The sequence below is a fragment of the Cibotium barometz genome, chromosome 19 (genome assembly GCF_041138505.1).
Source record: "Cibotium barometz isolate CiBa-2024 chromosome 19, ASM4113850v1, whole genome shotgun sequence".
NCBI classification, from domain to species: Eukaryota; Viridiplantae; Streptophyta; class Polypodiopsida; order Cyatheales; family Cibotiaceae; genus Cibotium; species Cibotium barometz.
The window spans coordinates 27,495,947-27,508,596 of NC_141064.1; the positions used below are offsets into that span (position 1 = coordinate 27,495,947).

Sequence of the window (12,650 nt, forward strand, 5' to 3'; positions counted from 1 at the left end):
GAGAGAGAGAGAGAGAGAGAGAGAGAGAGAGAGAGAGAGAGAGAGAGAGAGAGAGAGAGAGAGAGAGACTTATGGCTCACATCATGTCTAGGCTCTAGGCTCATATCTGAGTCGTGGGATTGTGGCTCATGTCCCCCACGTCTCCCACAACCAAGATGGTTTAAGTTGATTTTTTAAAGTTTTTAGAGTTTTTTTTAACTTGATGGGGGTTATCTAGGTTCCTAATGTAGTTTGAGGTGATTATGCAAGTGATTAAGTAGTTTTTGTTTGATTTTATATGCTCTAAGCTATCGACTTCACTACGCATGACCAAAAATTATGAAATACATGAACAAAAATTCACAACTTCCTTACTATATGTACACCTAATGGAGCTCAAGGCTTATATTTTTGGAGTGGATTCAAACTTAACCACAATTGCTAAACTATTCCTTGGCTTAATGTAATAAGATCAAAGCCTATAATCTTCAAAATCATGTAAAAGGAGGCTAATGATGACAGTTTTTCCCCTTCCAAGATATGAAAATAGAATGCCATAATACAAACAAGCTTCAAAACAAATTAAAAAACAATAAACTAAATACATCCAAAAGGCTAATGAAATCACAATTCCAAGATATAAAAATAGAGTTCCTGAATGCAAATAAGCTTTTACAAAAAACAACTAACTAAACACATCCAAGGCTCCAAAACCATATGTTTTTCGTAGTGAACTATGAACTAATCTACGAAGTGGTTAAGATGACAAAGCACCTTGTGGTAGGTCGAGCGAGTGAAACCATGTTAATCTATGAAGTGGTTATTAGTAGCAAGGTGTTACACGCAACACCTACAATCAAATGGGAGACAAAAGCTATATCCAAGATACACTATGTGTACAAGTATCATGCATGTAGTGATCACGTTTAAGGATAAAGAAGCTAAGATTGCAATCCTTTGGTAATGTAGAACTTTAAAAGGCACAAAGTGACTGATAAGTGAAAAAAGGGAAACGAGCACAACTAAAGCAAAAGGGAGAAGATGCGTACCACTCAAAGCACGAAAATGGACAATACTTTTTGAAGGAGGGGTTATTATTCATAGAAGTTTCACACCCCAAATTGACATGCTCATCTCATGTAGTCAATTAGTAGGTGTTTTAAAATTTTGTTTGTTCACTTTCAGCCTGATGGTGGAATCTCATACCTTACCATGTTTTGGCCTATAATAAATGTGTGTGCTTGTATTCCATTTTCTAGCCTCTCGTAAATAATAAAATTAATCAGTCAATCTATCTATATATTGTGGTTTTATCATGGTAGAAAGCCTTCTCTTTGAGTTTATGTTCAATCGTACACAATTGTGATAAGCCCTCGCTTTCACATTAAGGCTCTTCATTTTGTGTTTTCTTTCTTTGGGTATCTTTTATTTTTTAGGTGTTGTGTCTTTTCTTGGTTGATTGTGATGATAGGGGGCATCAAGGAGGAGGGAGTATGGGAAAGGTGTTAAGGGTTATAAGTGTCTATCATTGTAATACCAACTTGAGGAAATGGAGGACATTGAGGGAAGGGGAGGGGGGATCGCAGCTAGTTGCTGGAGGGATTGGGCCACACCACAATTGTGAATAAGGGGTGGTGTGGTAAGGCACGTGTCTTTAGCTAAGGTTATGACGTTAGCCCATAAAGGGACTACAAGATAAACTATGGATTACTTGGGGGTAATTTTATAGTTGTATGTAGGTTAGTTGCTCATAAAGGGGGGAGTGTAGGGTGGATCATCTAATTGCTTGGACTTGTAGATCTTGCAGGTCCAAATGGTCACTATCTACCATGAATATGGATTTGCTGTGAGTCCTTTTAAATCCATCACCATACTTGCTTTTGTAGTATCTTCTCTAATGAAATGTAGTCATATTCCCAAACCTTAACATGAGGCAATAGATGTGCAAATGATGTGAATGAAGATAATATGAAACACAAGCTTGAGAAAGAATAAAGGAGGGAAAGCATGCATTGTCCTTTAGTGTATTAAAAACAATCCTTTAGTGCATTTTTCATAGCTCAATTTGGAAAAAACTGGTTACATTTTGTATTGGCCTTGAAATTAACTGACGATTTTGAGAAATTTAGTTAGTTTTTTTATCTAACATTGGGGAAAGGGACACAAATGCAAGATACAGACAACTAACTATGTAAGGATTGTCCACAATATCCAATTGCAAGTTTGACCTAGTATCAAGTGAACATATAGTCCATGGAGTTTACTTAAAGGCCTATAAGGTACCTTGGCCTTGATGTGAAACCTCAAAATTTTGAAACGGCAAAATGGGTTTTGTGCGGCAAGCTGAGGTAGCTGCCCAAATATCGACGAACCCGGCTCTCAAGAAGTGTAGTTTGGTGGTGGACATGATGCAGGTTTTGATGATGGAATCCACCCTTCCCTCTCCTGGTTGCAGTGGACCTCATGCTCTAGAACGCCAAGGGTACCTGCACAGCCTCTGTATCATCCATCGAGATCTCAAATCTGTCAACATTCTGGTAATCTTTCCATCTGGCCAATCTAATCCATACCTTACCAAGATGGGTGGTCTACACGCGCATCTTAAAATTGCAGACTTTGGAATGTCCAAAGCCAAGCAAGCCAGCTCAAAGTACACCACAAGACAGACACGCACAACTGCATGAGGACGAGGTGTAAAGTGATCCCGAGGCGGTTTTTTATGAGATATTGACAGGAAAGTTTCCCTTTGAAGGGAGCCAAATACGCAGGAGAGTGAGGGGAGGTGAGAGACCCAAGCTACCCCCATCAAGATTTGAGATCTCGATGAATGATGCGGAGGTTGTGCACGGGTACTTCAGGCCCAGATGGTGGCTCAAATTGCAGGGTGTTGTGAAATTTTCATATGAAAAAAGCAAGTTTTTGGTTATAGATAGATGCCAGATCCATGAACACAAGTGATCAAGCTGTGTTTGCATAAGTTCGCTTTTCTACAGGCTGTCAGGCTGACAAGACAAATCTTTACCTTCAGGTATGCGATGACAGGAAAGTACTGCAGAAGGGCGTTGTTTACAATTTTGGAATAAAAAACCACCACGTGGGCAGCAAGGTCTGGTTACATGGGTGAGACATGCATTCCTAGCTAGTTCATAAATTAGCACTATTGAACATTCATTATAATTAGCGGTCAAAGCTTTTTGAGAAGTGATGATGTTAATGCAGGCAACTCCAAGACTAGGCGAAGGCAAATTAAGCAATGTGTGGATCCCAAGCTTAAGACAGATTACCCAAGCAAAGGAGTTGCCAGGGTGATTTACCTTCTTCAATTTTCGTTGATATTTTAGATTGAGAATCTTGGTATCCATTGGTCATATAGTATGTTCTCCAAAGTATGCACAGAGAGCTTAGGGTTATTAACTTATAATTGACTGATACTTAAAGAGTCTTATGAATCCATCAATAGAGTCCAACAACTAGCATTAAAGTAACCTCACCATTAAAGCCAGATTATGTGTTTTGGGGTCATAACACTTTGCCACATGGATTCTGCAGTAGTAGATTATGCCAAATTATTGTCTCTTTGTATCGTTTCTGCAGTAGTGGTTGACCTTTGATTATGCTATAAATTCCCCTTGTAGTGTTTCTTTATTGAGTAGAAGGGACTTTCGTTTGCCACATTGAAGGAAATGCCATAAGTATTATGTATTATGTATTATGTTCCGTATGCTTACAAGATACCATGTTATCCACATAAGAGTAGATTGGGACCAATGTCTCTCCTAGCTTGGATGCCTATCCTCCTAGTGTACCAAAAAAATTCAACTAGCTTATATCTAGGCAGAAAGAAGAAAGAAAGAAGGATTTTTTAATGTCTACGAAAGACCCAAAGGGTCAATGAGACCAAAAGTATAATATGTGGATAACTGAATGCCAACAAAACATGAAAGGAGAAAATAGCTTGTTGTTATGTCCCTGATTAGGGTTAAGACCTTCAGGTTAGGTTAACCATAGCCTAGGGGTTACGCACCTTAAGTGGGGGCTAATAGCTCTAAACAAGACGTGCTATATATTTGGCTTATGGTTTATAGGAGGCCTATGCTAGTGACATTATGAATCAGTTTGATAGAGAGCTCTTGAGACCAGACCTGGACTCCAGGCCTTGAGACTACTCCGTGCTTACATCTGATGGGTATGCATGTTAGCAGTCATCTCTTGTTTGTACACTACACCAGGGCCTCTGTTGTGGGTGTGCCCGCCCGTTTTAGCGTTTTCCTATTTTTCCTCACTCTCCATGTATTTTTTCCATTTTTCTGAGGTGTGGCTGGGTTGTTGGCTGTTCCCAGATGTTGGCCGATTGCATGCTCTGGTACCCGACGTGTCCAAGTGACCTGGCTGACTTCAGGCACCTGGCTGACTTGCTCATTTGCTGGTTCAAGGGCTGCCCATTTGCTGGTCGTGAGCATGGGCTGCTGTAGGCCTGTTTTAGGCTGGCCGACTAACAACCTAGGGCTGTTTTAGGTTGGCCGGCTAACAACCTAGGGCCATATAAAATCGCCCCCTCGCCCCCTCGCCCCCACACTTCAAATTGTGTATTCCGGGATTTTCTTTGGTGTATATAGCAAAGTTACACAGCTTCTCTCTCTCTCTCTCTCTCTCTCTCTCTCTCTCTCTCTCTTTCATCTGCGTTTTGCTCTCCATAGCAGTTGTCTTCATTTCCGTTGTGCATTCTGACATGGTATCAAAGCCCCAGGTGGCTTGAAGCTTGGAGAGGGTTTGCTGATTTGAGGTGCTGATTGGAGATTGTTTGGGTTGTACGGGACTTGGAGATCGGGGGCCATCACCGTTGGACAGCCACCTTGTATATTATTTGCAGCCTCTTAAGATCCCAACACTCCCCACGTTCCCGGTGGACCGATAGTTGGACAGGAACAACTACGGCATATAGAAGGTAATGATGGAGTTCGTTTTGGAGTCTTATGACTTGGCTGATTTCATCGTTGTTGGGGTTCCACAGTTGGAGTTGGAAGACAGGGAGTTACCCTCTATATGGAAGGAACGGGAGGCTCAGGTATAGTTATGGGATCGTGTCAATGCCCGCGTCTGTTCTTTCATCTTCCTAAATTGCACACCACAAGTGATTAATCACATAAAGCATATGATGCTGGCTAGAGGGATTTGGTAGCATTTGGCTTCTTTGTACAACAGGGTATCACCCATGAAGAGGATCTCCTTGGAAGTTCAGATGCGGGTGATGAATCCTACAAAGTTGTCGACGATGCGGGAGCACATCAACAAGTTGCAAGCTCTTCAGCAGGAGGAGGAGTAAAATGCTCTGAGAGGGTAAATGGGACAACAACGTGATGGCCATATCCTCTGACGATATAAAAACATCAATCTACCTAGTAGAATGGTGATTCTCTACCCCTTACATGTATAATATATCAAAAGTGTACATGTTGTGATGGTCCAAGGGATCACCAGTGGCAGGCTCAGCACCATCACGTGGGAGGAGCTTGTGCCAATGGTTTTGGACCAGGAAGAGCGATTAACAAACTCTCCACAAGGCGAAGGTTCTGAGGCCTTGACTGGCCATAGCGGTCGAGAGGCTGTAACAACAACAACAAGGGCAAAGGGAAGTCTTTATCAAAGAAGTCTTCTGAGAAGAAGCCTGATTCAGACCATGAAAAATTGAAGGCCGAGCGGACCTATAATGATTGTGGTGAGAAAGGCCACTATTGGAGAAAGTGTCCCAAGCGGAATAACGAGAAGAGTGTTGATTCTTTAGCTTCAGCTGCAAAGACTCCAGCCTTTGTGTACTTGAGATTTTGGACACAGATGCTTCATCATCTTTGAGCGAGGTGGTAGTTGGCTTCATGGCTAGGGATACTCGGGAATGGATTCTTGATAGTGGTGCTTCCAGGCACATGACTCCTTCCCGTGATTTCTTACAAGATCTTAAACGGCAATTAGGTCACATTTTCATTGGCGATAATTCCACCATACCAATTCACAGTGAGGGCCGGATGGAGATCATTCCCAATGGTAGAGGGGGGAAGCATTCCTCTCGTGTTTTTTACGTCCCCATACTTGGTTTTCATCTATTGTCAGTGCATGAGGTTTGCAAGACTGGCTTCCGAGTGGAGTTTGAGGAGCATTCTGTTGCTCTATGGGACAGAGCGACATGCCAGGTTGTTTGGGAAGGTGGAGTGGAGAACGGCATATACAAACTCTTAGCACTCTTCTCTCTTACAGGCTCTCAGATTGGTGACTCGTGGCACTTTCGGTTTGGCCACTTGAATGTGGATGCATTGCGGCGAGCTTTCCGAGAGATGGTGGTTGGCTTGCCAGATGTTGGCAGCTGTAACACGCGAAAGCTCTGGGAGTCTTCTTTCAGCCCTAAACACTACTGTGGCAACATGCTGATGCAAAACACAGATATAGAGAGAGAGAGTAGAGAGAGAGAGATATGTTGGAAATTCAGTATATTACTATAGTACAAAAGGTACTCTGTCCACAGCCATAGGCTGTCGGCTGCCTTGAAGAAAAGTTAATAACACCCAAAATTCTGTCCCCCTATGGGACTCCTAATGACTCAAATCCCTAAAGGATTGAATCAAGGTTGCTGCTGTACGTACGCACGGATCCGTACAGTACGGTACAGTCGTACGGTACGGTACGGTACCGTACTGTACGGATCCGTACGAAAACATTTAAAAAAAAATAAAAAATTGTGTGGCGTGTGGCGACCATGCGATTGTAGATAAGCGACCAAAATTTGGGCATTTGTGTGTACTTGAAAATCGTGTCCCCTGTGTGTACCTGCAAAACTCTGCAGAGCAAACTTCTTCGCTCTTCTTCGCTCTCTCTCACGCCCAGACTTCATCATGCCGCGCAAGACTAACTTGAACTGGGCAATCCACACCAATGTCCTGAGGGTTGTTAACACCCCTTCTCAGCAAGGGTCAGGTACTCAGCTATGGGCATGCAAGTATTGCGGGGAGCAGTACACTAGCACCATAACTCGCGTCATCAAGCACATGACAGGTATTGGGTGCACCAATCAATGTGGTCCATGTGATAAAATACCACAAGCTGTGAGGGACCAATTGATTGCGGAGAATTGTCCTGCAATGGGTGGTGCAAGCAGTGTTAAGAGGTGGTGAAAGTACGCAAGATGCTCTTCATGATGCTTTTATTGGAGATGTTACAGGTTCAGGTACAGTAGATGAGGGTGAAAGTCTTTCGGCTTCAGCCCAATCCACCACAGGCAGGAAGAGGGCACGTATTGCCGATGATGAGGACCTCCTGCCACAAGATGCGAGAGGTACAGGGGAGGCATCAAAGCAATCCACTCTGCGTTCTTGTATCTCATCACAAGCTTGGGTAAAGGAGCGGCAAAGGGTGGCAGAAATGGAGATTTGTCGTACTCTTATTGAGTGTAATATATCCTTCAATGTGTTAAGGACAGACCAATGGAAAAGAATGGTGAAAGCAATTGCGCAGGTAGGGCCTACTGAGACGTGGACAGGTCTTGAGTATACGAAGATGCGTACATCCATGTTGGATGAGCAGAAGGCCTTGATAGACAAGGCGCTCACTCCTGTGAAAGCAGGTTGGCAGGAGTTTGGATGCACTATTATTTCAGATGGGTGGGCAGACATTCGCAAGAGGCACATAATCAATATCCTTGTGTCATCTTGCTTGGGCACCTATTTCTTGCGTGCCGTGGATGCAGGGAGAGCAGGCGACAGGATCACAGGGGAGTTCATTTATGGCCACATTCGACAGGCTATCCTTGAGGTTGGGGAGGACAATGTTGTGCAGGTGGTGACCGACAACGCCTCTAACTGCAAGGCAATGGGTCAAATGGTCGAGGCAGAGTTTCCACATATAGTGTGGACTCCATGTGCTGCCCATTGTCTTGATTTACTTATGGAAGACATTGGGAAGCTTGTTTGGGTGCAACCCATTGTTGCAGATGCTGTAAAGATCACCACCTTCTTCCGCAAGAAGCATCAGGCTCTTGCCATCTTTCGGAGCCATAGCCCTTTGGATATGGTGAGACCCTCCAAGACCAGGTTTGCCTACATATTCTTGGTCTTGGATAGGCTCTACAAGATAAGAGATTCACTATCATCAACAGTTGTGGATCCAAGGTGGCGACAGATGCATCATTTAGAGGATGAGAGTACAAAATACTTGCAGAGGCGGATCCTGGATGATGATTTTTGGCAGCAAGTTCATAGCCTTTCAGTTGCACTTAAGCCCGTGTATGTCCTTCTCCGACTTACAGACATGGAGGGCTCAACTTTGGGGCTGGTCTTTCATTTGTTTATGCAAATGAAAGACCATGTTGCTCAGTGCTCCATGATGACTGCTCAACGGTAAGCAATAGTTCTAATTTCTTCCTCTTTCTTTGATTTTTATGACTTCTCGATTCTCGATTCTCATGACATGTCAGGAGTCAGGACTGACATGTGTACACTTAGCACTATAACCTAAGACATGTATTTTCAATCTCTCATTTTCAGCCGAGGTGAGATCTTGGACATTGTAGACAAACGGTGGACATTCATGAGCCGTCCCATCCATGCGATGGCTGCCATGCTCCATCCTCTCTACAGGTCGCCAGAGCTATGGAATAATACTGCTTTGAGCATGAAGTAGTCAGAGTATGTTGGAAGGATGTTCTCAGAGGAGGAGCAACTTCAGATCGATAGAGAGTTCACTACTTACATGAGTGGTATTGGTGCTTCATTTGCGAGACCTGTGTCATTGAGGAAGGAAGCCATGAAATTCCCTTTGACATGGTGGCACTCTTATGGAAGGGTTGGTCTTCCAAACCTTTCACGAGTTGCTCTTCGTGTTCTATCTCAGGTAACTTGTAATTAATCTCTAAAGTATAGTCTTCGGAAGTGAAGCTTGATGTTTTAGCATTAAAAGATTTACAAATTTGCTCGCATTGCACTCATTTTTGCACAGGATTGCTCAGCTGGAGCATGTGAGCGGAACTGGAGCTCATACTCTCTTATACACACTAAGATTCGGAATTGCCTTAGTACTTCTCAATTAGAGAATTGGTGTATTGCAGAGCTAACATGAGGCTCGTGCGAAGCTACCATGCTTTGGGGTCACCGAAGCAGGTATAAATTGAAATTTGGACTCAAGAAGAACTTAGAAGTAGAAATTTTTTTCTAGTTCAATGAATATCCAATATGCAATTTGTGGCATGTATAAACAGGTTGATCCAACACTACTCAAAATGGTAGATGAACCCAGCTCGGAGCTTGTGGATCGGCAGATTAGAGATGAGCAAGAGGAGATTTTGAGAGCTTTACATAGAGAGCTTGAGAGCGTGGATCGTTGTGTGACCCGCTCACGTGCACGATCTCTCAGCATTCCTCTACGCCGGGCAGCTCCAGATCCAGGCTCTGCGAGACGAGAGAGCATTCGCAGGGGAAAGCTTCCAGTTCGTCGCACCCAGCAGAGGCGTGCAAATGAGGCTGTCGAACTCATTCACACTCAGATTCCCGAGGCACATGACGAGGATGCACTGGAGCTTGTTGCTGCTGAGCCAGAGTTCGATGAAGAGGGCAATGGTATCAATGATGGAGGCATGCTCTCTTCAGAAGACTCATCATCTTCATGTGATGATGAGATTTGAGACTCTTGCGTCTAGACTCTAGAGTCTAGACAACTGTAGTGTTTCATTGTTTTGCTTTTTGCACTTGTGGACCAGGACATGTGCTGTAGACATGATATTTGTACTCTCTTTTATCATCTATGAGACTATGACTTTCATGGTTCTTGCTTATATCACTATGACTGTTAACATGAGGTATTGTGTAATGGGCTTGGTAACTGATAATTGATTTAAACTTTAAGTAATGAGGTTCAATCTTTATTTTAAGTATTTTGGTTACTATGTCTACAAAATATTCAGGTTTCTAGGACTGTTTACAAATGGTACGTACTGTTTACATACCTTAAAATTTGTTCCGTACAGAAGTACGTTCCGTACGTACTGATAGCGTGCCGTACACTACGTACCTTACCACCTTGGATTGAATGAATCCAACAATGAGTCTCCTAGCCTATTTATAGGCCTATTTATTCCTTGGAGAACTGGCCGACGAGCAGTCGGCCAGCAATCCTGGCATAAAATCCATAAACGCAGCACAACCTGGTCTTTTGGATGCGCTTCAGTCCCCTTTGCTCTCTAGAGTTAGCCGACAGCTCCTAGAACCAGCCGACAGCATCCTTCTTCACGATCTCCATGCCTTGCTCCAAGTCCACCAATAGATTCTGCTCTTGAGGCTCCTAAATTCTGGTTCTACTGATCTTTTACTGGGTGCCCTCTTCTGGATTAGCCATAAGAAGGTACATGGCATTGATCATGCACATGACATCCCCCTCTGCTAAACTTGATGACGGGAATCCAACCTGCTCTTGGATGACATCCCAATCCTTTCCCGAAGTCCCTTTGTCATCCATCCATCCCTGGCAACCCTTTTCTCTGAAAGCCCGGCCCGTTCTCCAAACCACTCTGTCTCAGACGAAGATCTATGCATCTGTTCCATCTAGTCCACAATCCATTCTTGCCCTGACCCTGAACACTGTCTTGGTCTTCATTCCTAAGAAATGAGTCTGGCACCCTCACATCACCCTTGGAGGATAAACCTCCCTTGGGACCGTTGCCCGAGAACCTATCTGGCTCACAGGACTGCCATCCCCTTTGGCTTTGTGGAACACCACCAACAAACCTCCTGGGAGTTCTTCTCGCTTCTGTGCTCCTTGCCTTGGGCTTTGAATCCGTGTACTTTCCTATACCTTGGACCTGTACACCATCATATGGGACTGAATCAGTGTTTAGCTTTGCTGAGCCTGATGCTCTGATACCACACGCAGAAGCTCTGGGAGTCTTCTTTCAGCCCTAAACACTACTGGCAACATGCTGATGCAAAACGCAGATATATATATATATATATATATATAGAGAGAGAGAGAGAGAGAGAGAGAGAGAGAGAGAGAGAGAGAGAGAGAGATGCTAGAAATTCAATATATTACTATAGTACAAAAGGTACTTTGTCCACAGCCATAGGTTGCCTTGAAGAAAAGGTGATAACACCCAAAATTCTGTCCCATTATGGGACTCCTAATGACTCAAATCCCTAAAGGATTGAATGAATCCAATAATGAGCCTCCTAGCCTATTTATTCCTTGGAGAACTGGCCGACCACCAGCAGTCGGCCAGCAGCCATGGCATAAAATCCATAAACGCAGCACAACTTGGTCTTCTGGATGCGCTTCAGTCCCCTTTGCTCTCTGGAGTTAGCCGACAGCTCCTAGAACCAGCCGACAGCATCCTCCTTCATGATCTCCATGCCTTGCTCCAAGTCTACCACAGATTCTGCTCCTGAGGCTCCTAAATTCTGGTTCTACTGATCTTTTATTGGCTGCCCCCTTCTGGATTAGCCCTGAGAAGGTACATGGCATTGATCATGCACATGACAGCAACAGCAGGCAGGGACGGTGTAGTTCTTGTATTCGTGGTAAGCAACAGAGGGAATCTTTTCCGAAGCAGGCTTCCAGGCGGGCTTCGAAACCTTTGGAGTTTGTACACATTGACTTGTGTGGACCTATGCAGATGCCATCCTTGGGAGGTTCTTTGTATTTTATGCTGCTTGATGATTGTAGTAGATTCACTTGGGTTTATTTCCTTTCCTAGAAGGACCAAGCTTTTGCTCGATTCAAGGAGTGGCATGTGCTGGTGGAGAAAGAGTCTGGCTTGTAAATAAAGACTCTTAGAGGTTGACAAAGGAGGAGAGTTTTCTTTCAATGCATTTGTGCGGGACATGGCATCAAGCGAGAGTTGGCCAATACAGGTTCACCTTCAGAGAATGGAGTAGTTGGGTGTAAAAACAGGACTGTGGTGGAGATGGCGAGGACGATGTTGGAGCATCTTGATCTTCCTCGTCCACTTTGGGGAGAGGCTGAGGCTACGGCTGTCGATATCCCCAACCGTCCGACGACTTCAGTACCCAACACGACTCCCTTTGAGGCGTATTTTGGTAGGAAACCAGATGTCTCCCATTTCCGTGTGTTTGGGAGTGATGCATATGTTCACATTCCAAAGAAGCAGAGGCGGAAGCTTGACTCAAAGTCCCAAAAGCTTGTTTTTGTGGGATATAATTCTCTTTCTAAAGGATACAGGTTGTTTGATCTGGAGTGGAACGAGGTTGTCGTCAGGAGAGATGTGGTTTTTGATGAGCATGTTCTAGCTTCCACTGTGATGATTCCCAGTCGATTGTTCCAGCTGGACAGCCTCAGTCAGTTGAGGAGGTTAAGCCCGCAGCGGGAGATGAGCCCCCGCAACAGCAAGAGGCTCCGCGTTCTGTTTGAGTACCTAGGTGGGTGTTAGACACCCTTCGAGAGTGAGGTGTTACGGAGCTTCCCTCCGAATGGACCATAGAGGACAGACCTCGAAGATCGCATAGAGTTCGTGACAAAAGTCATTCAGCAGAGCTCTTACAGGTAAACTGTGCTTTGATGTCTCGTATCATGCGGGACAAAAAGCCCACTTCCGTCAAGGAAGCTCTTGCACATGATACTTGGAGGAAAGCCATGCTGGTGGAACTGGATGCGATAGAGAAGAATAAAACTTGGGAGTTGAT

The 12,650-nt window shown here is 44.2% G+C and overlaps 2 protein-coding genes and 1 pseudogene across 5 annotated transcripts in view; all 3 read left to right on the forward strand.

Moving 5' to 3' along the window:
- The first annotated feature begins 2,265 nt into the window (after positions 1-2,265).
- LOC147628399 (uncharacterized) overlaps positions 2,266-12,650 on the forward strand; it is a 56,961-nt gene continuing 46,576 nt past the window's right edge. The window contains exons 1-3 of one of the 3 annotated variants that reach the window (XM_086813519.1): positions 2,266-2,393; positions 3,008-3,099; positions 3,182-3,284. In XM_086813519.1, the coding sequence (XP_086669645.1) occupies positions 2,304-2,393; positions 3,008-3,099; positions 3,182-3,284 (285 nt within the window). In that variant the 5' untranslated portion in view covers positions 2,266-2,303. Of the gene's footprint in view, positions 2,462-3,007; positions 3,100-3,181; positions 3,621-12,650 lie in introns of those variants that run through there. The other 2 variants (XM_086813520.1, XR_015268103.1) reach the window with 2 other exon arrangements.
- Positions 6,861-9,012, forward strand: LOC147628400 (uncharacterized; annotated as a pseudogene). Its single transcript, XR_015268194.1, has 2 exons — positions 6,861-8,360; positions 8,508-9,012. The product of XR_015268194.1 is annotated as an uncharacterized LOC147628400 (transcript).
- On the forward strand, positions 9,075-9,972 carry LOC147628401 (uncharacterized). The gene is made up of 2 exons (XM_086814167.1): positions 9,075-9,119; positions 9,218-9,972. The coding sequence occupies exons 1-2, from the start codon at positions 9,075-9,077 to the stop codon at positions 9,638-9,640; spliced, it is 468 nt and encodes a 155-aa protein (XP_086670293.1). The 3' UTR covers positions 9,641-9,972.